Source organism: Girardinichthys multiradiatus, chromosome 12 (genome assembly GCF_021462225.1).
Source record: "Girardinichthys multiradiatus isolate DD_20200921_A chromosome 12, DD_fGirMul_XY1, whole genome shotgun sequence".
In the NCBI taxonomy this organism is placed as follows: Eukaryota; Metazoa; Chordata; class Actinopteri; order Cyprinodontiformes; family Goodeidae; genus Girardinichthys; species Girardinichthys multiradiatus.
The window spans coordinates 50,359,635-50,385,270 of record NC_061805.1 but is presented as its reverse complement, the minus strand read 5'-3'; the positions used below and the strand labels follow the sequence as shown (position 1 = coordinate 50,385,270).

Below are 25,636 nucleotides of genomic sequence, written 5' to 3'. Positions count from 1 at the left end.
GGTATCATAATGTTTAAAACAAAGCAATGGTACATACAATAAAGCAGCCACGTTTAATACTTTACTGCATATCCCTGCAGGGATGAACTGCTTTAATCCTGTGGTTCAGAGACATCCGCATGTAGTATTACACCTGTGATACATATGAAAATCTGCAGCTCTAAAACAATAATGTTCCAGGATTATTTTTCTACAGATCAGATACTGTTACATTCGTATCATCATCTCCAGCTAAGGGCGGTAAATTATTTTATATAGTACATTTCTAGTCATACCAATGACTAGAAGTGCTTTACATTAGAGCCACAGTTGCCTTGGTGTACTCACGCACATTCAGGCAAAGTGGGGGTTAAATGCCTGGCCATGCACTTGCACATCGACATGTAACAGGAGCACACTCAAACCCACAACTTTACAATTGCATGGTGACTACTCTCCCCACTGAGCCACAGTCACCCCTGATTTGTTGAATATGTGACATGAACAATGTCAATTCAATTCAATTCAGTTTATTTATATAGCGCCAATTCACAACACATCCACAGGTCCACAGGTCGTACATACTAAACTTGGCTGCCTCTACTGCTGAATTTACCCCAGGGCACAGTAAATGAAGGAATGATCCAATGACAATGTTACTTACACTATGCAGATACTCTGTCTGCAATGATGAAGATTTGTTTACCTCAGCATGCTGAATGCTTGAAGTGGCCGATACGGCATGGTACTTTATCTCTGTCTTCGGAATATTTCAACTAACATTTATTTGACCACTTAGGGACACTCATGGACTGTTTATATAGCAGTGAACGTTCAGCCCAAGATGGTCAGGAAGTTATTAACTTATAGAAAGATTTAAAAAAAAACAACACTGTGTATTGGCAGCGAAAAGTAGAAGTAGAAGTGAAAATGTGTCTTTAGGGATGCAAATATTATGGCAATATAATAAAAGGTGCAACAACGTCGCATCCTCTCTGTTGATGCTCTGTTAACCCTCCACTGCAGCCACTTTTACCTCCTGCTTCTTCTAGGACATTATCACTTGAAGTTTCTTCTTTAAAAGATAAAAGGTGTGGTCAGTTGGATTTAAAACGGGTCACTGGGTTGGCCATTAAAAAATGTCAATGTTCAATCTTCAATGTCATAATCTGAACATATTTTCCTTGGCCTACCAGTCTCTTTGTGCTTTCTTTATTCCTAAGTATATTTTACACAGTTAACTGTGGTCATCTGGAGTTTCATGGCAATCTCTAAATTTTAAAGTCTTATTTTCAAGGCTCGTAATAGCCTGATAAACACAGATCAGTTCTTCATATGGAACAACAACAACAGATCTACAGATTGTAAGCTGAAGCAACTAAACGAACACACATGAGTAATGAGAAACACCTGGAAAGTAAAGTGTCCCAAACATCTGTGTAATAAAATAAATAGTGATTTCAAAATGGCCCTAAATTAAAATGATGAAAGTTTGCTTTCCTTAAGTCTTAATTCTTTGATTGAACATTTTAAAATGATGAGCAGAGGGGTCCTCAAATATAATGGAGGGCACTTAATGTTTGTCATTCATGCTTCTGTTCTTGACAGATTTTAACCAAGAATGAGCTAAAATCAGATTAGAACTGAAAGATCCTCTTCACCTAGACGTTATACACCGACGTTTTTTCCAGTACAAAGCCTGTTTTTCATTCAATAACATGAAATAATCTGTAAAATCCACCGTTATCTCTGCCTTTGACACAGAGTTGTTTTGTATTCACGTTGCGTTCCCTTCCACCTTGAAGTCTTTTGATGCTGTTCACTGCGGTGCTTTGCCTCTTGTGCTTTTCCACACTCATCCTGTTATTAATATCAAAAACCTGTCTGCTGTGATGAGGGCGTGCAGCCACGGCTCTGCATCTGTAAACACCCTTTCATGCAGTAATCGTGGCACTTTATCACAGGACCTGTTGGTGTTTAATCCTCACTGAGTCAATTCTGAGTAAAATTTTAAAAAATTCTCTCGCTGTTTTAAAAACGATGATATCTCACGTTTCCTGTGATGTTTGTAATTGGTTTTTACACAGTTGCTGCTGGAACATCAGGCAAAAACTAAAAACTTATTTCTTTGACGTTTCAAGGATATTTGCTACTCTTGAGCCTTTATGTAACTCAGCCACGGTGCTTTAGAGACGTGTTTTCCATATAAGTTTGTCTGATTATATTTAATTTCTTTGTTCACTTAATTCAGACAATGAATCCAGAAAAAAAGCGGGCTTTATTCCATTGAATTACATTATGAAACCGCAGTCGGTCTCCAGCGAGAGACGAGTCGAAATGAAAAAGCAATTTAGTCCCTTACTTTTGGAGATTAAGCTGTAATTGCCATGACAACTATCACTTACATACAGGAGCAATAATTGAAAGGTCTCAGCAGAGTGAGGGAGGCACCGTCACACATTTCCCACTCAGCAGCAGAGAGAAGCTTTCATAGATGAGCTGAGAGTGTTTTTATTAAAGCTGAACAACAGCTGAATGCCTCTGAGACAACTTAGACCTTTAGTCATCTTTGCAGTAGTAAAGAAAATAAGAGTTTTTCTCCTGTGAATCAGAGCAACAGTTATCAGTTTAACTAGTGCATTAAAGTGAACTGAGCTGACACAGTTTGAACTCTTTTACTGGTTCAATCTGTCTGTTTACCTTCCTTTCTGAGTGTATTTATGCACACCAGTGTAATGTAGAAAAACAGACAGATTCCAGTTTGTCATTACATCAAACAAAAATGAAGCAAGAAAACATTGTGTGAAAAGTCCTGTACAGCAATCCTGCTTATATCTGAATATGTGGGAAAAGTAGCAACCGGGTGCTGCTAATTAAACATATTGACTGACTGAAAAAGCCTCAAGGATGATGTGAGAGTGAAAAAGTCAGACAGGAAACAACTACTTACAGATATTGCTGCAAAAGGTGGTCCAATGGCTGTTGTATCATGGGGCGTACTTAGTTTTTCACACACAGCTTTTGTAGTTTGGCTTCTTCTTAACTTAATAAACACTAACGGAGAAATCTGTAAAGAGCATGCTCACTTTACACCATGACTGTATAATAAGACGATCGTGTTGCCATCGACTTTACTCCTGCCTGCAGTTCATACTAGTTTATTAAGGCACTGATCACTTCTTAGTTAAAATACATCTAAACCAGTGGTCCACAACCTTTACAACCCAAGAAGCCATTTCTGCCCTTGGACCAACCTAATAAAATCTGTTTAGAGCTTCAAAGGTTACACAAGTCCCTAGTTTTTTAAGATATCCTCTACAGGAAATTAGTTAATTTTTTTTATCACCATTGTATTTGTTTTAGGGGTTTTAAAATAAAGAAAATCATTAATACATTTCCATCTGTGGAGCATTGATATTTATGGCAACAATTTGGGACCTATGGACAAAAACAATTACTTGCATAATATTCCTTTTCAAGAACACCTCATGACGACTACTAAATTGAGGCACATGACGTCGCCCAATCATGTGCCAGGCCTGGGGTCGGGACTCATCGGAGAGCGCCTGGTGGCTGGGTTGCTCCTTGTGGGACCCGGCCGGGCCAAGGCTGAACGAGAGACGCGAGGCCATCCCCCAGTGGGCCCACCACCTGCAGGGGGAAGGTGGAGACCTCGGCGGCCCGATCCCCGAATGCTTAGGCTGGCTCTAGGGACGTGGAATGTCACCTCACTGGGGGGAAGGAGCCTGAGCTTGTGCGGGAGGTCAAGAGATATCGACTAGAAATAGTCGGGCTTGCCTCCACGAACAGCGTGGGCTCTGGAACCCATCTCCTCGAGAGGGGTTGGACTCTCTTCTACTCTGGAGTGGCCCACGGGGAGAGGCGGCGGGCGGGTGTGGGTTTGCTTGTTGCCCCCCAGCTCAGCCATCTCGTGTTGGGGTTTACCCCAGTGGATGAGAGGGTCGCATCCCTGCGCCTTTGGGTTGGGAACAGATCTCTGACTGTCATCTCGGCCTATGGGCCGAGTGGTAGTACGGAGTACCCGGCCTTCTTGGCGTCCCTGCCGGGGGTGCTGGATAGTGCCCCGGGCACTTCATTATTCTGCTGGGGGACTTCAACGCCCACGTGGGAAACGACAGTAACACCTAGAGAGGCGTGATCGGGAGGAATGGCCTCCCCGATCTGAATCTGAGTGGTGCTTTGTTATTGGACTTCGTTGCTAGTCATGGATTGTCCATAATGAACACCATGTTCAAACATAAGGGTGTCCATCAGTGCACTTGGCACCAGGACACCCTAGGCAGGAGGTCGATGATCGACTTTGTTGTCGTATCATCAGACCTTCGGCCGCATGTTTTGGACACTCGGGTGAAGAGAGGGGCTGAGCTGTGGTGAGTTGGATCCGCTGGAGGAGGAGAAAGCCGGACATTACGCATTCCCTGGTGGAAACAGAGGCTGGGGACTCGGGGTTATAGACTCTTTCATCACCCAGGCTGAAGTCACCGAGGTGGTTAAAAAGCTCCGCAGTGGCAGGGCTTCGGGGGTGGATGAGATCCACCCTGAGTACCTCAAGTCTCTGGATGTTGTGGGGCCGTCATGGTTGACACGCCTCTTCAACATTGCGTGGCGGTCGGGGACAGTGCCTCTGGACTGGCAGACTGGGGTGGTGGTCCCCCTTCATAAGAAGGGTGACCGATGAGTGTGTTCCAACTACAGGAGGATCACGGGATGATGGTGGATCGTTTGAGGCAGGAGGGGACCTCACATTTCTCCAGTGATTTGTTGAAGATCCGGGTGAAGATCGGATCGAGTTGATTTGCGCAGGCTTTCAGGCATGATGGGGCGACGTTATCAGGTCCTCCAGCTTTCTTTGTTTTCATGCACTGAAAGAGCCTGTTTACATCATCCTCGGAGATCTTTGGTGCAGGCAGAGGATCTCAAGGTAGGGGGTTAGTTGCTTTATGGGAGGAATTTGTTCCTGAATGGGATGTGGAGGAGATGGTTTGAGGCGTGAACAGCTTCTTGTCATGTCTGCAGTAGAAGCATTTCAGACGGTTCGCCAGGCGAGGACTCTGTTCAGGATGGGTGGGGGGGCTCCTGTAGGCAGTCAAGTTTCTCTCGCTGCCCTTCTTCCTGTCAAGCTATTCATGGGTAAAGGACACTAGCACCACAAATTATCCTAAAATTAATTTGGGCTAAAGTTAGTAAGAACCACTGTTGAAGGTCCAAAGAGCCCTGCTCTGCAGCAGCAGGATGCAGACCCCTGATCTAAACAGGAACATTTAGTACCTATCTCAGGTTTCAGACATTCAACAGACACAGAAAGTCAGGATTATTCAGCTGTCAACTGCATTTACAGTTTATTGTTCCCAGGACAGATGGAAGATGTTCTTTCTTACCTCTAGCACAGTTCAAATTTGTGAAAATGTCATCAACTCTGTAGATCCCAACCAGAAAGACAGATTTTCGTACATGTTGATACAACTAAAACACGTCATTCAGCAGCTTTTCAAAATGTATGAATCTAAGATTCATGGCCACTCTCCATCAAGGGCAATTCATGAACTTAACATGCATGTGTTATGAGAGAAGACATGAAGAAAACCCACACAGACAGAACCCAGTCGGGATTTGACTAGGACCTTCTTGCTGAGACTAACAGCACTAAAAAACAGAGGTGCAATGAGTGCTGTTTTCCTAAAAGCTGAATGAGTTATTAAAAACAGAAAAAATATGAATGGATTGAACTAAACTGGTGGGATTAATGTTCCATATTTTATTTTATTAACGATGTCTGTCAACATTTAAACGCGTTTGTCTTATACCTGCTTATTTCACTGTCAGAAGAATCAGATCAGTAGAAAAGGCTGAACAGGACTTCCTGTTATCAGAAAACAGAGAAATAATTTTTCTGTTTAAAGCTTAGCTGCACTGTTCTTGTTTTAAACCCAATTTATTGACCATAATCTCCTGTGGCAGCACCATCTTTACACAAACCCTAAAACCCTTAGAACCCTGTAGCACGAGGTGGTTTCATTCCAGAGGGAACTTGATTAGTTTCCAAAGAGAAAGAATAAATAATAAATACTTGCCAGAAATGTCTTTACCAGCCATATTGTGACATGTTTGATGCATCTTTAAATGTCTCTTATAGGCAGAAACGAAAAAGGCATCAGTGTTTACCTTGGAGGAGCCCAGTTGTGTTTGGTGCAGTCCAACAGAGTTCCCACATAGGTCCTCTTTCGCCAAGTCACGTTCACCACCAGCACACCTGAAGATAACAGAACGGAACTGGGGTCATTCATGGAGTTAACAGGACCACAGATCCAGAGTCCGCAGCTGATGATAGAAAATATTTTTTTATGATTTATCACATTTAGACACAAAACAATTAACCCAAAATCTAGAAGAAAACATTGAATTAAAGTAAAATAAATATTTACATGTCAAGAAGTGAAATAAATATTTCATCCCCTACAGTACAATCAGAAATCTGGCTCCCTTATAACCATTATGTATCCGTCCGTCCATCCCTCCTCTCACTCATCTATCTGCCATCCATCCATCCATCCATCCATCCATGGTAGTCTCATCTCAACTCAAACAGAGCACATCTGTCCAGAGAATCAGGAAAGCTGTCTCTGGATGAATGGAGCTAAAAGACCATCAGCAAGAAGATCAGTGAAGGTGAAAACTGTTTGCATGATTATTAAGAAATGGAGGAAATGTGATATGACCCACAAACAGCCTGATCTGGAGCTCCATGTAAGATCATGTGGAAGATGATCCTAGATGAACTACATAGGAGGAGTTGTTCAGGAACACCTTTACCACACCAGTAATAGATTGTAGCCTATTGTTAAAAATGGCAGCCCCATGCTATAGAGGGCACCTGTAGAGGTCTACCTTAGGTCCACTAGTGATCATCTACATAGTTTAAAGAAGGCTTGGTAGAAAGTGTTCTGGTCAGAGGAGAATAAAGTGAAGACCTTTGGGACCATGTCTGGTACCGCTACCAGAGGTCATAGCCAGACGCTCATTTTGATGCATATCAAGTATCCTGACCAGAACAGACAAATGTTGATAAAAAACACTGAATAGTAATAAATGTACTTCAATGGTCCTTTGCACCTTAAACCACATCAAAATTACTCACTGTATCTAAAACAGGTCTAAATATCAGACAATAAAACTAACATTTATATCAATAGCTTGAATGTTTTACACAATATCCTAAAACATGATCTCCAGACTTATTTTTCTGATGCATTTTAACATTATTCAGTAATGAAGGTGTTAGGATAGCTTATTCTACAGACTATCAGCGGTCTGATTGTCTGAGAAGAGCTTTTCAAATTTTCCCCTGGCCCTAATGGCCTCGCAGCATTTCTCATTTCTTTGTTCTCGCTTGTTTCTGATGAAGAATGACACGCTGATGAAACAAAATGGACGGGAACAGGAAACAATAAACTGATGGAGCTGCAAAAATCCTGTCTGAGGATGAGACGTCTGAGTTGCTGCAACAGCCGAAAAGCTTTAAATGACAAGTTGCTGCAAAGTGAGGCAGAGTTCACATTTCTAAAAGGCTCCAACTGGTTTCAGAGAGGTTCAGACTCATTCAGCACAGACATGGACCAGACTGGGTTCATGAATGAAAAGTTGCATACATGCAGATCATTGAGCCTCTGAACATCTAGCTTTTGTGATCCTGTGGTTTATGATGCACCAGCAGCAACAAAGAGCAGACCTAATTTAGATACATAACATCTCCATAAGAAGGTTTCACTGCAACACAACTAAACATTTAATCAGATCTGATGGCCTTCACCAAACACTCAGAGATACATCAGCTGATGTGTTCGGCCAGAGGCTCTAAAGTCTTATGCTAAAGTTTAAAATCCTGAAGAGTTTGGACATATTTCAGATTCCTGTTGGTCTGAAAAACCAACCTGGTGCAGATCCGCAGATATGGACTCATTTGTATAAAACTTTACTCTTCTTTAAGCTTCATTCTGCCCTGAAGGTGGTGGTGGAAGTTGTTCCACCGGAGAACCGTTAGAGTTCAATCTGTCATTCTGGATTCCATCCGTCCGTCCGCCCGCCTGGGTCTTTGTAGAGCTGTTAGACAGTAGGGGCCTGGAGCTCTAACTGTGTGTTTACAACGACAGAAATGTGTTTATCTTCAGGTTTATGAAGCCTTGCTCACACACCTAGTTATGCTTCATAAATCTCAGTCAATGTAGAACCTGTGTGAGCATCATTTCCTCTCACGATCAACAACAACAAGGAATACCCTAAAGACCCGTTTTACTGCTCATTAGTTCTGACAGTGAGAGAGACGGTGCAGAAGAAGCGGTTTAACCGTTTGTGTCACACTGAAGACGCTTCCTCAATTAGATAAACTGTTTCCACAAAAGTAAACATGTGATATCTCTGCCAAAAACAAACTTCAGCGAAAGTTTCAACTAACAAAGAAATAATGAAAAACAAAAACAACAGCAGCTGAAAGTGGAGCATTTTTAGAGATTATTAGAAACACCAAAACAACACATTAATTAGAGCACTCTGACAAAGATCAGCAGGAGGCAGGGTGGTTATAACATGGTATGTGGGTAATTGGATGATGGCTGTGGGACGCTCCAGTGACTGTGTAGCACATAACACGACTCTAAGAAATAATAGAGAGGGCTCTGGTTGATATACAAGAGAAGGAATGTGCATTTAAGGCTGTTATCAATGAAGAAATCAGCAGGGATAAAAATAGCTGCTTAAAACAAAGAAAAACCAGGTTCCTGTTATGTTTTAGCATCATTGAAGCCAGAGAACATCAGGTAAGAATTAGACTTGCAGAGATAAACCCAGAAACTTCAGGATGGACGGCAGCAGTGAAGGTTTGCTCGTCATTGAGAGCCCCCTAAGCTTCATCGGGTCTGAAATGTGACAGTTTCTATTTTTAGTCTCTGTCTCTTTCTGGGAAGAAGCCAAACACTCAATGGCTCGTCAGTTTGTGTCTCGCTGTCGGAAATGTGAGCACTGATGCCTAAATCAAGTTTTTTAAGAGCGTGTGCTCCACTGAGAAACACTGAGAAGTTCTGAGAAGCTTTATGGAAGAAACCCGAATACAGACTCTGCTTCCTGTTTATATTTCTTTACGGCGATCTCTTTTAACGTAAGTGCTATTTAAAAAACGCAGCGAAAAAATGGGCGCGGCGCTGGTGTGTGGAGAGACTTCGGCCTTCAACACTACTGTCCTCTTTTCCAGTCCTAGCCACGGCGACCTGTGCTGCATGTCTTCCTCCTCTCTTCACCCCATTTCCTGCCTACTTTCAAGAAATGACTAAATAAAAGCCACTAGTGCCCAAAACAAAATTAAAAGTACCAGCATTTAATCATCTTGATGAGAATGACTTTAGATTTTTTGTTTGCAGACATTCACAAATTGTTTTGTACCCACAAATCTGCAATAATTTTATGGATTAGCTTTTAATGATTTGTTTGAACAGTTCTTTTACATGGGGAAACAAGATGGAACTGATTCAGGTGCACAATTTTGAATTTATTGTGGTTCAAAGACATTAACATTGGTTAATCTGCGGTTGAAAGCAGATATTTACAGATCAGTAACTATAGACCAAACCATTGCTTAACATCAGATATGATCACCAAAATATTATTGTTTAAGTGATCAATGTTCAACTTTAAGAAAAAAAAAATTTAACTTTCTTGGGTTCTCTCAGGAGCTCAGAGAAAGGGCTTGCGGACTGCTTTTGAGAAATAATATCTAAGGGTAAATTGAAGGGAAAAAGTTGTGAGAAGGAAAAAAGAAAGGAGAAACCACGTTTTTGGGTCCATCACTTTCTTCCATCAGAACCACCACAACGGAACAGGGCAAGAAAGTGAACATGACTGATGGTTCAGCTGATGGTTTTTCTCTGCAGCACAAAAAGTTTTTATTTGACAGCTATTATTACTGACCAACACTCAGATAGATGGGAAAGTCCAAGGAACTCAGTGAAGATCTAAGAAGAGAGCTGAAAATGTACACAAGCTGAGAAGGTCTTCTGCAATCATTTCTAAAGAACTGCAAACATGTTAGTCCAATCTGACAAAACTCTGCCACGGCTGGGATGAGGAACCAAACTGCCTCGCTCTAATAAAAATTTAGGAGCAACCAAAGAACCACCAAAGCTTCAGCCTGGAAACAGCTGGAACACCAGCACCAAAGTCCACAATGATGCCAGTTAAACATTATCATGGCCTTCTGCTCCAACATCAATGCCAGCAAGCTGGACTGAGATCTGCGGCCGTCCACATGCAGAAGCCGAACATCTTCTGAGAAAACTCTGATGGTTCAGATGAAACACAAATAGAGCTGTTTGGAGGAGTTAAACCAAGACCAACTATAAAGCATGTTGGTGGCAGCATCATGCTGAGGGTCTGTTTTGCTCCCAGTGATTAACTTAATCTCAAATTAGGAGCTAAATGGTTGAAACTTGGACCCAGTTGGGATGTTCCACCTAACAAATGATCCAAAAGAAACAAAAAAAGTTCTGAAGTGGCCTTCGTAGAACCCGGCACTCAACCCTGTTAACATTTATGAACTGTGATTAAAAACTGGGCCTGGTCCATGAAGCCAACCAGCTGTACCAGAACTGTCAGGTAGAACAATCTGAGTAAGTTGGTGCTTCAGCCTCACTGAACTTCATGAAACTGACAGAAAAAACAACTGATTTGTTCTTATTTCAGTGAAACTTCTGTTTATTTACAGGAAGTAAAATCAGATTCCAACCGACTGAATCTCCAGCATCCAGACAGACAGTTTGTGGTTGAGGATGAAGCCAAATCCTGGTTGATTAAAGCTCCTCTGAGTCTGATCTCCTGCAGAGAGGAGGAAGAAGAGGAGCTCTTCATCTCCTTTCTGTCTGTCCAATTAGTATTCAGCTTAATTAACATGCAACCTGCATCTCCCCCCTTGTATCCCACCGCCTCCAAACAATTATCCTGGAGCTGCAGGGAGAGAAACGGTACATCTTTCCTTCTCTCTTTCCAACAACATCATGGATGAAAATAACTTCCAGCTTTAATTTTTACATTCCTCTCCATCACCATCCTTCACTGCAGTCATTTATAAACACAGTTTAACTCATTCCATGATTCTTTTCATTTCTTTCCCTGTTAGTCTCTCTGTTTTTCATGGATGTGCATTCATCTCTGGTTTGCCATGTTAATCTCAAAGAAGTAAAACATCTGTCGTTACTCAGATGACAGCAGTCAACAGAACATTGTTTTTGTTTGGAACATTTGTTGATATCATATCCAGAAACCTTCTCTGGAACAGGTTAGGTTTGAAAGAATCAGGTCTACACCAGTGCTCATTGTGCTACTTTGGTGTCTCAGACTTTCCTGTTCAGGAATCAAGCAAGTTCCAGCAGAATCACATTACATGGAAGAAGGTGCTGTTGGTGTCTTCAAACCACAGCCTTCAAAGTGCACAGGAGATGTTTGCAGCTGAGTGTAAAGCAGCTGGGAGGACCTTCAGCTCCTCTCGGTCTTAGGTTCTGGTTCTCATTCAGAAAAACAGAAACTGTTACCTCAGAACCAGCGGTGAGTCTCAGCTTCCAGTGGCGGAGTTCGAGCAACTTAGTGTGTTGTTCCTCAGGATGGAGCATGGGATGGACAGATGGACACATCCACAGCAGTGGCGATTGCTCTAAGACTGCAAGGGAAGCTCAGCTTCCCCTAAAATGTCAAAAAATAAGTGATCAAATATATACTGTTGTGTGTTCATGTCATTGACTAAATATGCACTACAACACGCTCAACTTTTGTTCAGAATCAGCTTCTTATCACTGGTAACGACGCAGCTTTCCTCTCACTCATTCCCGCAGCTTCACAGTGCTTTAAACAGTGAGTTCAGTAGCGAAGCAAAAATGCTGGGCTTTGTCCCGCCCATTGGACGCTCAGCGTCTCTGACGGTCTATGGGGCAGTGGGCTGGCCTCAGCTGGCCTGGACGCTCAGCTTCTGCATGATGATTGGATGCTCTGTCTGAGGCTGAATCCCTTTTTGATTGACAGCAAAATGACCGAATCGGCAATCTTGAAGTTGAGGTTCCCCTCCTTGAAAAGACCGGCATCCGCCACTGATCCACAGTAATGAGGGTCTCCCTGTCTATGTTCCAACTCCTCATGAGGTATGGACCAAGACTGAAAAAATAACACGTTATTTAGACCAGTGGTGGTTCTGTGCTTCCGACCCACAAAACAACTGGAAGATATGTTTTCGTCCATTGTTTAGAATTAGGATGGATGGATGGATGGACGGACGGACCGACGGATGGACTGGCGGCAGATGGATGGGTGGATGGAGGGAGGGAGTGATGGAGGGAGGGACTGGCAGCAGATGGATGGATGGATGATTGAAGGACGGGTGGAGGGATGGAGGGTGGGATGGATGGATGGACAGATGGATGGATGGTGTTTAATTTCTGACCCAATGATGGACTGAATACGTCTGACCGTTTTCATTTGGTTAATTACGGTTTCTAGATTTAGGGACCTCTGTCATCAGTTTGTCTCATTAAGAAATATTAACTTGATTATTGAAGGATAATTTCAGTAATTCTAGAGTTAACTACCTGCACTTTGTCCCTTATTTTTACTCATTTAACTTTATAAAACTTGATTTCACTGCCTTTTGGACCCTCTGGCCTGTTTCTCATCTCCAGCTGTGTATACAAGCACAGACAGGAGACGTATTTATCCAGGGATGGACCCGGAAACGTTTCATTGTGGTGGCCAGACTGAAACCATTGCGCACTGAGGGGTGGCCAAAAACTGGTTTTAGGTTTCTTTTTATTGTTTTTTAAAAGTAGGGTAAGGAGATGGGGAAAACATGCAGCACATGGGGTCGGGACCAGGGACAGCTGCGTCGAGGGCTGAAGCCTTTTTATATGGGCAGCGCACTCTACCGCTACGCCACACGCTTTGCCCTGCTATTTGTGGTTTGAGCAGTGGTGGTCAATCTCTCTTGCAGAGACACACGACTAACTTTTTCTTCTTCCCCATAAGTAATAACAAAAATACACAGAAACTTGTTTCAACAAGTCATTTTTCATGTTAGTATTTCATCAGTGTGGATAATTCACCTCAATTCAACTTCATCAACTGCATTTTTTCCTTCTAAACAGCAGTGACACCATAAAACTATTTGAAGCATTTACGAAAAACACCTTAAATACAAAATAATAATGGAGCACAGCACTTGGGGACATTATTTCCCTTTAAAAAGAAAAAGGAGAGAAAAGAGGTCCCTGCCACTTATGTTAGTTCAGAGGTTGTTTATGAGCCAACAAGCATACAGACATAGCACTCTTTCACAGGAAAGTAGCCATTTTTCTTTTATTTTAAATTAAGATGCAAATCTGTTCAAAGTAAATACATGTTGTTGCCTTTTTAACTTAATTCAGAGTCTGACCTTTTCTGCAGCAGAGGAAAATGAGAGAGAAATCTATGGGGTAAGAACGCTGTCAAAAACAATGTGTATGTAAAGACGGAAATGTGTGCATATTAGTCAATAGTTGTGCATAAGTAAAATCCAAAAGAGGTATTGTATATTCTCTCTATAAGAATACAAAATAAAATGTTACAGCTTCAAGAAATTACAAACAAAGTTCAAGTTGACGGACCAAGAGCATATATTAACAACATTAAGACATGTACAAACTTTTTAACATCACCTGGCTTTGTACCGTAGTTTCTTGGTCCGTCATCTTGGCGCTAGTGCTGCTTCTTCTTCTTCTTCTTCTGCTGGCGGTTTGCAACAAATTCAGAGGTGCATATCGCCACCTACTGTACATCATTGTATAACTCCACCCACTATATTCTATGTTTTAGTTTTGTATTTCATAAAAATAAGAACAATGCTTTATTTATAATACTCTTGATTCCCCCCCATCTCCCCTCTGTTCCTAATATTCCTTTTAGACTGAATTATTTCCCATTCCGGCGCTACGTTTACTGGTGGTGAGGAGTGTGACGGCGCATGCGCAACGCGAATCGACTAGCTGTGCTCCACTAACCAGCCTGAGATCACGTGACACCAAGTCGCTGATTCATATTCTCATAGAAAAGAAATCGTATTCACAAACTATTATAGCATATTGTATTCATAAAGAATAAATCACAACTGTAAACTTGAACTTTGTGTTTGTAATTTCTTGAAGCTGTAACATTTTATTTTGTATTCTTATAGAGAAAATATACAATACCTCTTTTGGATTTTACTTATGCACAACTTTTGACTAATATGCACACATTTCCGTCTTTACATACATATTGTTTTTGACAGCGTTCTTACCCCATAGAAATCGCTCTACTAAGTCCTTCTGTAGCTGCTGCCTTTAATTATCTTGTGAACGTGAACCAAAACCACTTCTTCTATTATAATTGTGTTAGTAGGAACATTACTGCTGCCACCATCTGTTTTGGAGGGGAACTGCTTGTTCCAGAGATGCGCTTTGCTGGTAAATTATGTCCCCATGGAAACATCAAATTAGTTGGGGTGGCCTAAGATTGGCTTATGGTGGCCATGGCCACCCCTGGTCACCCTCTGGCTCCACCCCTGTCTGTGTTTCTCTTGGCCTGGGTTTACATCTCCCTACGCTATGTTTGTGTTTTTCCTCTTCATTGTTTTTTTCCCCAAGTGATACAAATGCTCCTCCCCCCAAAACCAGCAGTCAACATCAGAGGCTGGCAGACCGAGACGGGCAAGGGGAGATTTATTCAATACGCCTCTGAAGAGCCCTGTCCTCGCCGACCAAAGTGCACCGGTGTCTACAGGTCCTTCTCAAAATATTAGCATATTGTGATAAAGTTCATTATTTTCCATAATGTCATGATGAAAATTTAACATTCATATATTTTAGATTCATTGCACACTAACTGAAATATTTCAGGTCTTTTATTGTCTTAATACGGATGATTTTGGCATACAGCTCATGAAAACCCAAAATTCCTATCTCACAAAATTAGCATATTTCATCCGACCAATAAAAGAAAAGTGTTTTTAATACAAAAAACGTCAACCTTCAAATAATCATGTACAGTTATGCACTCAATACTTGGTCGGGAATCCTTTTGCAGAAATGACTGCTTCAATGCGGCGTGGCATGGAGGCAATCAGCCTGTGGCACTGCTGAGGTCTTATGGAGGCCCAGGATGCTTCGATAGCGGCCTTTAGCTTATCCAGAGTGTTGGGTCTTGAGTCTCTCAACATTCTCTTCACAATATCTCACATATTCTCTATGGGGTTCAGGTCAGGAGAGTTGGCAGGCCAATTGAGCACAGTGATACCATGGTCAGTAAACCATTTACCATTGGTTTTGGCACTGTGAGCAGGTGCCAGGTCGTGCTGAAAAATGAAATCTTCATCTCCATAAAGCTTTTCAGCAGATGGAAGCATGAAGTGCTCCAAAATCTCCTGATAGCTAGCTGCATTGACCCTGCCCTTGATAAAACAGTGGACCAACACCAGCAGCAGACCATCACTGACTGTGGGTACTTGACACTGGACTTCTGGCATTTTGTTCTCCCCAGTCTTCCTCCAGACTCTGGCACCTTGATTTCCGAATGACATGCAGAATTTGCTTTCATCCAAAAAAAATACTTTGGACCACTGAGCAACAGTCCAGTGCTGCTTCTCTGCAGCCCAGGTCAGGCCTTCTGCTGCTGTTTCTGGTTCAAAAGTGGCTTGACCTGGGGAATGCGGCACCTGTAGCCCATTTCCTGCACACGCCTGTGCACGGTGGCTCTGGATGTTTCTACTCCACACTCAGTCCACTGCTTCCGCAGGTCCCCCAAGGTCTGGAATCGGCCCTTCTCCACAATCTTCCTTAGGGTCCGGTCACCTCTTCTCGTTGTGCAGCGTTTTCTGCCACACTTTTTCCTTCCCACAGACTTCCCACTGAAGTGCCTTGATACAGCACTCTGGGAACAGCCTATTTGTTCAGAAATTTCTTTCTGTGTCTTACCCTCTTACCTTCTGGACAGCAGTCAGGTCGACAGTCTTACCCATGATTGGGGTTTTGAGTAATGAACCACGCGGGGAGTTTTAAAGGCCTCAGGAATCTTTTGCAGGTGTTTAAAGTTAACTCGTTGATTCAGATGATTAGGTTCATAGCTCGTTTAGAGACCCTTTTAATGATATGCTAATTTTGTGAGATAGGAATTTTGGGTTTTCATGAGCTGTATGCCAAAATCATCCGTATAAAGACAATAAAAGACCTGAAATATTTCAGTTAGTGTGCAATGAATTTAAAATATATGAATGTTAAATTTTCATCATTACATTATGGAAAATAATGAACTTTATCACAATATGCTAATATTTTGAGAAGGACCTGTATTTCAGTCTATGAATCATCTGTCAGTCTGATCCACAGCCCAGGAGTCCCATGGTATCATTTTGCATCGTTTTCTTCATCGTTTTCTTCTCCATTTAAACTTAATATTAAGTTCAAAATATAATCTCTGATCTTCCGAGCCTGAGCTTCGAATATAAAAATAAAAATCTAAGAGTCCATATCAGAAAAAAAGTTGTGATGGAGTTATTCCCACCTTTACTAGGACACAGGGGTGAGAGGTTGACCCCAGGAACACTTTTTTCATCAGACAGGCGGCAGAAACACAGACCAGAATACTGAGCATGCATGTAGTGACAGCGGAGAGGAAAACTCCCTTTTAACATGGAGAAACCCCTAACAGAACCAGAACCAAGCTCAGTGTGAGCAGTCCTCCGCCACGACCGACTGGGGATTTGAGAAGACAAAGCAGAGACACAAAAAACACAGAATCATTGATCCGGGAGTACTTTATATCTTAAAGAAAAGGTAGTGAGTAAATGCGTCTAAAGAGACGCTTCATCTAGGAGAGAAAGGCAGCTAAGCAGATGAACTCTGAGCCAGTTTTCAAATCTAGAGAATGAAAGAGACATCAGATAGTCACAGTAGAAGCTCAGCTTGTAGCTATGTCTAGGAGAGACAGGGTTAATGGTAAATGGACTGAACTTATATAACGCTTTTCCAGTCATACAGACCACTCAAAGCGCTTTACACTAGAGCCACAATCACCCAATCGCACTCACACATTCATACACCGATACGCAGATCGGTAGGCAACTTGAGGTTAAGTGCCTTGCCCAGGGGCACATCGACATATGGCAGGAGGAAGCTGGAATCGAACCCACAACCTTCTGATTGCAAGATGACTACTCTTCCTACTGAGTCGCCTCTTTTAAACACTGAAAGGGCCAAGTGGATCATCTGTAGAAGGTGAACATTAAGTTGCTGGCAGCAGTAGTAAGAGAAAAAACAGATAAAACATAAAGTCCAAAGCTGAAATAACAGCAAATATTGCTAAATAGGAGAGTAGCTGAATACTTTATAAATGATGCATCACCACCAAAACTAAACACTCTGGTTTCCACTCAAGATGCATGTTTTTATGTGTTTTTGTGAAAAGGTTTTTCCATCTTTAACAGAACAAAATGATGCATCTGGGAAGAGGCTTTGTAAATGAGCTCAGGCTATAAAAGGTATGCAGGAGAAAACTTGTTAACACCAAAGAAAACAAATATAACACATTAGCAGGGTCATGTAGATCAAACTTCACAAGCTGAGATCCCTCAGAGTAAAACTGAATGAAGTCATTTTTCTACTATTTAAACATCCTGAGCTAATTTCACAGCTCTGACAGGAACTACTACAGATTCATTCATAATTATGGTGTTTGGCTAAAGTCTTCATCCAAAATGTTGCTCAATGTTAGTTAATGATGTAGTAAATTAGTATACAACACATAAAATTGCTTATGATGCATCAGCTAATTTACAGCGGTGTGCTCGTTTCTAATCTTCAGTGCAAACTTTTTATTTTAAAAATGACGAAAGTTCATAAGAAGAATTGTCCTCATTCAGATATTTTCTTCTGCTGTTTTTGTCACTAAGCCAAAAAAAACCAAACAAAACTGACCCAATTTTACAAATTAGACTTACAGTCACCTGAACAGCACTATATGATTCCCGCTGCACTAATATTATCCTTATTTTTATTTCAGCAGAGCTAAAAGGACCTCAGCTGAGGAAAAGACTAAACATCAGGAACGTTTTTTCCAAACAAGTGTAAGAATTATTATTATTGATTAATTAATATTTATCAAGAATTATAATTTTAAATCATAATTTGAAAACAAAATGTCATTTCTTAAGCAAAAATCATTACTTATGAATAGAAATTAGAGATGTCCTCTGGTGTGATTATGGGCTCAAAGCTCTTTAATAATTACAAATTATTAACCAAAACCACAAACTGTCACTGTTTATTCAACCGCTTCACTGAAGGTGGAGGAACTTCGACCTTGATTTGACAGATAAATCTCTCTTGCACGAAATAAACACAAACGCTTCACTTAATTATATATATGAAGATTTATTGAAGCCAAATAATCCTGATATACCATTATTCTGGTCCAAAAACCTTCACCTAACAAACACTATTCTACACAAAGGGAATAAAAATGACTACCTAACAATGATAATAAAAGAAAAACATATATGCGCATTTAATGTCTATGAAGATCAAACCAGCAGTTTTATCGACAAAATGTGTAATTTGGGTTAAATGGAAAGAGAAATCCTCCTAGTGTTGATGTCTCGATCGCAGCGATCAGCTGATAAAACAGTGAGGCCACGCCCCTTTAGCCACAACCAGCTGATCGCCCCAAATCTTGACAAAGGGTCATAAAACTCTGAGGCAGGAACTCAATGGAAAATCTCCAGCAATAAAACTGGAACAAAGAGTGGTTGGGCGAGACCCAGACCACAGTTGCTTTGAATGAAAAACTTTTAAAAGTCCAACTTCTAACTCCTGGCTGATTTGAAGGTTCCTATAAAGAAAAAGATGCTGTTAATTTAATGACGCAAAAATAAATGAATGAGTTTTATTTTACATTAATAAGAAAAAAACCTACATAATAAAGCTGATTGCAGGTCAGCTGGCTGAAAAAGGGCCACATGACAAATTTGGATCTCAGGAAACATGTCCAGTTGTGAAAAACAGTCATTGGACAAAAACTAAAGGACAACCACAGCTGTCGAGCTGTGAGCAGCAGGTCTGTTAAGAAGCCGACTGCAGGCTGGCTACCAGAGCAGATAGCCTGACTAATTAACCAGCAAACGTTGGCTTGTTATACTCGGGTGCTCTATGAAGTGCAGAATGGCTAAATGCGTGTTTACTTCAAAACTCCCATTACATTTAGGTGTTTGTTATATATTTATGCTTAAGTCGGTGTATCAAAACCAAAATATCCATAAATATTACGGGTAACAAATAGTGAGTCAGTCAGTCGTTTTCTACTGCTTCTTCCATAGTGGGTCGTGGGGAAGCTGGTGCCTATCTCCAGCTGTCTATGGGCGGGAGGTGGGGTAACCCTGGACAGGTTGCCAGTCCATCGCGGGGCAGCACAGACACACACAGGACAAACAACCACGCACACACTCATTCATACCTAAGGCTAATTAAGAGAAACCAGTTAACCTAACAGTCATGTTTTTGGACTGTGAGAAGAAGCCAGAGTACCTGGAGAGAACCCACGCATGCACAGGAAGAACATGCAAACTCAAGAAAGACCCCCAGCCAGGTGCTACCATCGTGCAGAGCACAAATATTACCAAGTTGATAACAAATATTAGAATTTTCATAGTTTTTATATTTAATATGTTATATAAAGTTAAGTACGGATGAATTGCTGTATGTGTATCCGGTATTCATCCAAGAACAAGAATAATTAAGGTACAAGCATTGCCTGATTTTCTCTCTGAGGCCTGACCCAATTTTACAAATTAGACTTACAGTCACCTGAACAGCACTATATGATTCCCGCTGCACTAATATTATCCTTATTTTTATTTCAGCAGAGCTAAAAGGACCTCAGCTGAGGAAAAGACTAAACATCAGGAACGTTTTTTCCAAACAAGTGTAAGAATTATTATTATTGATTAATTAATATTTATCAAGAATTATAATTTTAAATCATAATTTGAAAACAAAATGTCATTTCTTAAGCAAAAATCATTACTTATGAATAGAAATTAGAGATGTCCTCTGGTGTGATTATGGGCTCAAAGCTCTTTAATAATTACAAATTATTAACCAAAACCACAAACTGTCACTGTTTATTCAACCGCTTCACTGAAGGTGGAGGAACTTCGACCTTGATTTGACAGATAAATCTCTCTTGCACGAAATAAACACAAACGCTTCACTTAATTATATATATGAAGATTTATTGAAGCCAAATAATCCTGATATACCATTATTCTGGTCCAAAAACCTTCACCTAACAAACACTATTCTACACAAAGGGAATAAAAATGACTACCTAACAATGATAATAAAAGAAAAACATATATGCGCATTTAATGTCTATGAAGATCAAACCAGCAGTTTTATCGACAAAATGTGTAATTTGGGTTAAATGGAAAGAGAAATCCTCCTAGTGTTGATGTCTCGATCGCAGCGATCAGCTGATAAAACAGTGGGGCCACGCCCCTTTAGCCACAACCAGCTGATCGCCCCAAATCTTGACAAAGGGTCATAAAACTCTGAGCCAGGAACTCAATGGAAAATCTCCAGCAATAAAACTGGAACAAAGAGTGGTCAAGCGAGGCCCAGACCGCAGTTGCTTTGAATGAAAAACTTTTAAAAGTCCAACTTCTAACTCCTGGCTGATTTGAGATCAGCCGGACAAACATTAACCACGCAGCAGCAAATCAAAACACAGCTCAGCATAAACAATTCAATCAGTATTTCAGGCAACAAGTTAATACCTGAGATTAACTACTGGTGATCCTACATCACCTTAACTGCCTCATCCTGCCCAGACCTCTAAATGCACCTATCCGGTTTAATATAAAAAAGAACGAAATTACTTTGAAGTTGATTTCTTCTCTCCACCGGTTGAGGATGGATCAGGTCTGAAGAAAAATGGAGGGGAGGAGGATCACGCGTCCGTGATCAAATTAAAGAAAAAAAACTATAATTTCTCATCCGTCCAGGAGGGGAAAAGATGAACCGTTAGTCGACTGCATTACACAAGGAGGAAAACTCATCTCCTTGGACATAGAACCTCTGTGGGTTTCCACCTGCGCCAGGTGTCGGCGTGGTCTTCGATCGGTAAATAAATCTCCTGATCTTCTCCTATCAGACAGATTTCCAGCTTTCAAGCTCTTCCAGGAATGGCCTTGTGGAGCAAAAGTTCGCCTGCAAGCTTTTGTCTCTCCAGATATGCGCCTCCATTACGCTGTCCTGTTAGACAGGTGGGAAATGGCACCGAAACTCTGCATCTCAGCCGGTTTATGCTCGCAGTGACGTCAGAGCTGCGACGTCTGTTGAGCTGCGTGTTTCAAAATGTGCGACCAAAAAGGATGACCCCAACACAAGCCAACACGAGCTGTGAAAAACAGCTCGAAGTTAAAGGACAAAACGAATGCTACTCATCAGCGTGGTTTTTAAAAAGAAGCTCATGAACAACATTTCAAACCAAAATCACAAGTCGGCACATTCACAATAGCAAATGATGATGGTATAAATTAACATTAATCACTAAGGTTATTGCTGGAGTTTGATGCCGGTAAAAAACAGACATTAAATGTTTCTGTGTGTCAAAGTTAGCTGGAAGTGTGAGTTTTATTTGATTTGTAGAAACAAATTTCTGAAAACGTAGAGAAATTCCTTAGCATGGCGTAGACCAGATTACTGGATTACCAGATTACTCTATTATTCCATCCCAGGCTTTTTTGTTTCATTAATTAACTCCTAAAATCTGAAAATAACCGCTGGCAGAGACTAAAGTTTTATCACTTGTTGTGGACCTCATAAATAATTTACTTCCTAAACTCAGTCAAAAAGAGGCCTTTAGGTCTGGATTTATGTTTTGAAATGTCTGTAGCAGGAACCAACCCTTGAACTTTGACCTTTTCACTTACATGAACTTTTTGCCCATCTGCTCACTTAAGCAGACCACCAGCATTTTATGATTATTGCTGTAATTTAGTATTATTTATGATTATTGCTGTGATTTATGATTATTGATGTGATTTATGATTATTGATGTGATTTATGATTATTGATGTGATTTATGATTATTACCGTGTTGTTCATTTAAAACCATCTGCTGCTGCATTTCACTCTGCTATCAGACAAACATTTTTATTCCCTTTTAATTTAAATTATCGGCTGATCTCAGAATCCCTTTAGCTGATTGGTTATAATGCCACTCCTATGTTGTCCTAAAAGCTACTTCTGATTGACTGATCCGCTGACATGGGTCAGCTAGTTTTATCATGTAAGTTGTTCTGAATTTGAGAATCGGACCCAACCAGTTCACCTAGACCCGCTGGTCTTCTGAGCTGCTGTTGTGATAATTGTTGTTTACTGTCGTACGCTAAGTTTCTGGACCTTCAGTTTTTCTGTCTCAGATGTGTGTTGAAGCTTTTAGGAACATTTTATCCTGAGTGCGTTCTTTTTGTGTTAATAACCCGGTTCCAAGTCCAAAGTGAAGGACCTCCAGACATCCAAACCCTGTCTGATACACAGCCAGACGAAGACGTGATCAAGAAAGGAACTGCTTGATATCGGTCCCATGAGCAACAAGTGTTGATTAATACATTAAAGTATTAAGTCATCACACCTTGACTTTGATTACCAGGGATTCTGGTGCAGTTATGAAGATTAAATTAACTTAAACTGTGAAATGTTTACTCACCAGCACTAATTTGTATCTACAGTATTTGTCATCAAATGCATGTACCACAGTTTATCTTTCTTATTAGTAAGAACCAAAGATGTAGAGTTTCCAGAGCATTCCTCACCTTCTTCTGTCTCGTGCCACACGATTCCCTCCAAGTTGACGCTGGTCCCGGGCTGACAGGGTCCTAAGAAGGCCGGGTCACCATCCGGCGCTCCTGAAATCCCGCCATCCTGCGTGTTGGTGCCAACGGACCGCGTCCTGACTGTAAGCTGCTTTGGGTTTGAAGTGGGCAGGGCTGGAGTGGAAAATGAAGGGACTGAGGGCAGGGACGATCCAGGGGCCCCGACATGGCCTGGAGCCGGGGGGGCTGGCATTGTAAACATTGGGTCCATCTGAAAGGAAAAACATTTATGAGCTTTATCAGAACGTTTTTCTTCAGTGAACTTCAGTTTAACTGTAATAAATGAATCCAATGCTGTGCTGGATGTGTCTGCAGAGGCGATTATATGAGGGAAAGGGCTGGTGGGAACTGAAAGTCAGATTATCTAAAGAATATTAATATAACTAAAGTTAACTGAGATCTGATTCCTCAAATGTTTTGCTGTAACTCATAATCAAGGAAGGAACATGTTTTAAAGGAGACATTTTATTTAAATATCACAGCATTAATTCAATTTTTGACAATTTTTCACCTATTAATTTAAGTTAATTAACTAACAAACCCAGACTTTAAATACTTTTACTTTCTTTCTTCCAAATCAGTTCAGCTATAACTGTCCATCATGAGTGGGGGAGGACTGACGAGGCAAACATGTCTCTTATCTCAAACTCAAACAAACAGAAGGATTAAATTTACCCGAACATTTTAAATGGACCGATTCGAGTCATTGTGCAAAAATAATGAAGGTAAGAAGCTCATCCAGTTTCTGCATAAATAAAGAAAAGGTTCCTATAAAGAAAAAGATGCTGTTAATTTAATGACGCAAAAATAAATGAATGAGTTTTATTTTACATTAATAAGAAAAAAACCTACATAATAAAGCTGATTGCAGGTCAGCTGGCTGAAAAAAGGCCACATGACAAATTTGGATCTCAGGAAACATGTCCAGTTGTGAAAAACAGTCATTGGACAAAAACTAAAGGACAACCACAGCTGTCGAGCTGTGAGCAGCAGGTCTGTTAAGAAGCCGACTGCAGGCTGGCTACCAGAGCAGATAGCCTGACTAATTAACCAGCAAACGTTGGCTTGTTATACTCGGGTGCTCTATGAAGTGCAGAATGGCTAAATGCGTGTTTACATCGAAACTCCCATTAAATTTAGGTGTTTGTTATATATTTATGCTTAAGTCGGTGTATCAAAACCAAAATATCCATAAATATTACGGGTAACAAATAGTGAGTCAGTCAGTCGTTTTCTACTGCTTCTTCCATAGTGGGTCGTGGGGAAGCTGGTGCCTATCTCCAGCTGTCTATGGGCGGGAGGTGGGGTAACCCTGGACAGGTTGCCAGTCCATCGCAGGGCAGCACAGACACACACAGGACAAACAACCACGCACACACTCATTCATACCTAAGGCTAATTAAGAGAAACCAGTTAACTTAACAGTCATGTTTTTGGACTGTGAGAAGAAGCCGGAGTACCTGGAGAGAACCCACACATGCACAGGAAGAACATGCAAACTCAAGAAAGACCCCCAGCCAGGTGCTACCATCGTGCAGAGCACAAATATTACCAAGTTGATAACAAATATTAGAATTTTCATAGTTTTTATATTTAATATGTTATATAAAGTTAAGTACGGATGAATTGCTGTATGTGTATCCGGTATTCATCCAAGAACAAGAATAATTAAGGTACAAGCATTGCCTGATTTTCTCTCTGAGGCCTGCAGAAGCAAACTGTGTTCCAGAGAGTTCCCTGCAGAGACGCTGTCTCTACGAATCCGAGTGGAGCAGTTTCCCGGTCTCAAGGAGGACAACAGAGACCGCATCACTGTGGTAATGTGCAGCTTGGTCGGTCCGACAGTGAGCTGCCGCCCCCCGAACAGCTTCGGAGGTTAGCTGAAGCTAATCTTCGTTCAAAGTGGATGTTAACAAATATTAGAATTTTCATAGTTTTTATATTTAATATGTTATATAATCTTAGCTGCAGTAGGAATAATTTTTGAATTTCTGTTTTGTGTAATTAGATCCCCGAACACATTGTGTAAATGCTGTGAAAGCTGCATCTAAAAAGGCTGCATCTGTTTTTTCCTAATGATGCAATAACTTTACACACCGTCTACACAAACACTGATATGTTGCTGCAGTTGTACTTATCATCTGCACTCACGCTTTTTAAGGGTAAACATTTATTTATTTGGAAAAATGTCTAGAATAAAAATAATGCAGAAATCTCACCAAATACAGCTATTCTATAATTTCTCAAAGTCTAAGTCTGTTTACAGACGGTAACTCTCAGAATACTTGTTTTGTATTTAAAGATATTTCTATTTTTACTGACTGTCTGGTCTCAATTACTGTTTCATTAAACCCAGAACAACGTTTTTAGCTTTTCAAACAATCATATCCATCATTATCACCATGGCAACGTGTAATAAAATCCTTGCCACTGGCGGTTTCCAGAACTCCACTTATATCATCTGCACTTATTATGTGAACAATTACAACCGCTGTGGGAAATAGGTCTGCTGAGAGACTAGCCAAAATCAGCAGTGACGGATTTTTCTCACCATTATGACTTAATAAAGATTACAAGCTTGGCAGATATCTCCTTGTATTTGTTCTTGAGTGATTAAAAGACCCATAAAGGAAGACTTCATCACGAATCTGCCTGTGAAAGTGCCTCAGAAAA

At 40.9% G+C, this 25,636-nt stretch overlaps 1 protein-coding gene across 8 annotated transcripts in view; it reads right to left on the bottom strand.

Moving 5' to 3' along the window:
* znf608 (zinc finger protein 608) overlaps positions 1-25,636 on the bottom strand; it is a 71,324-nt gene that overhangs the window by 20,040 nt on the left and 25,648 nt on the right. For all 8 annotated transcript variants that reach the window (XM_047382032.1, XM_047382034.1, XM_047382035.1 and 5 more), the window contains exons 2-3: positions 22,904-23,174; positions 6,163-6,250 (exon numbers count right to left, since the gene is read on the bottom strand). In XM_047382032.1, coding sequence (XP_047237988.1) covers positions 6,163-6,250; positions 22,904-23,174 — 359 coding nt within the window. The remainder of the gene's footprint in view (positions 1-6,162; positions 6,251-22,903; positions 23,175-25,636) is intronic.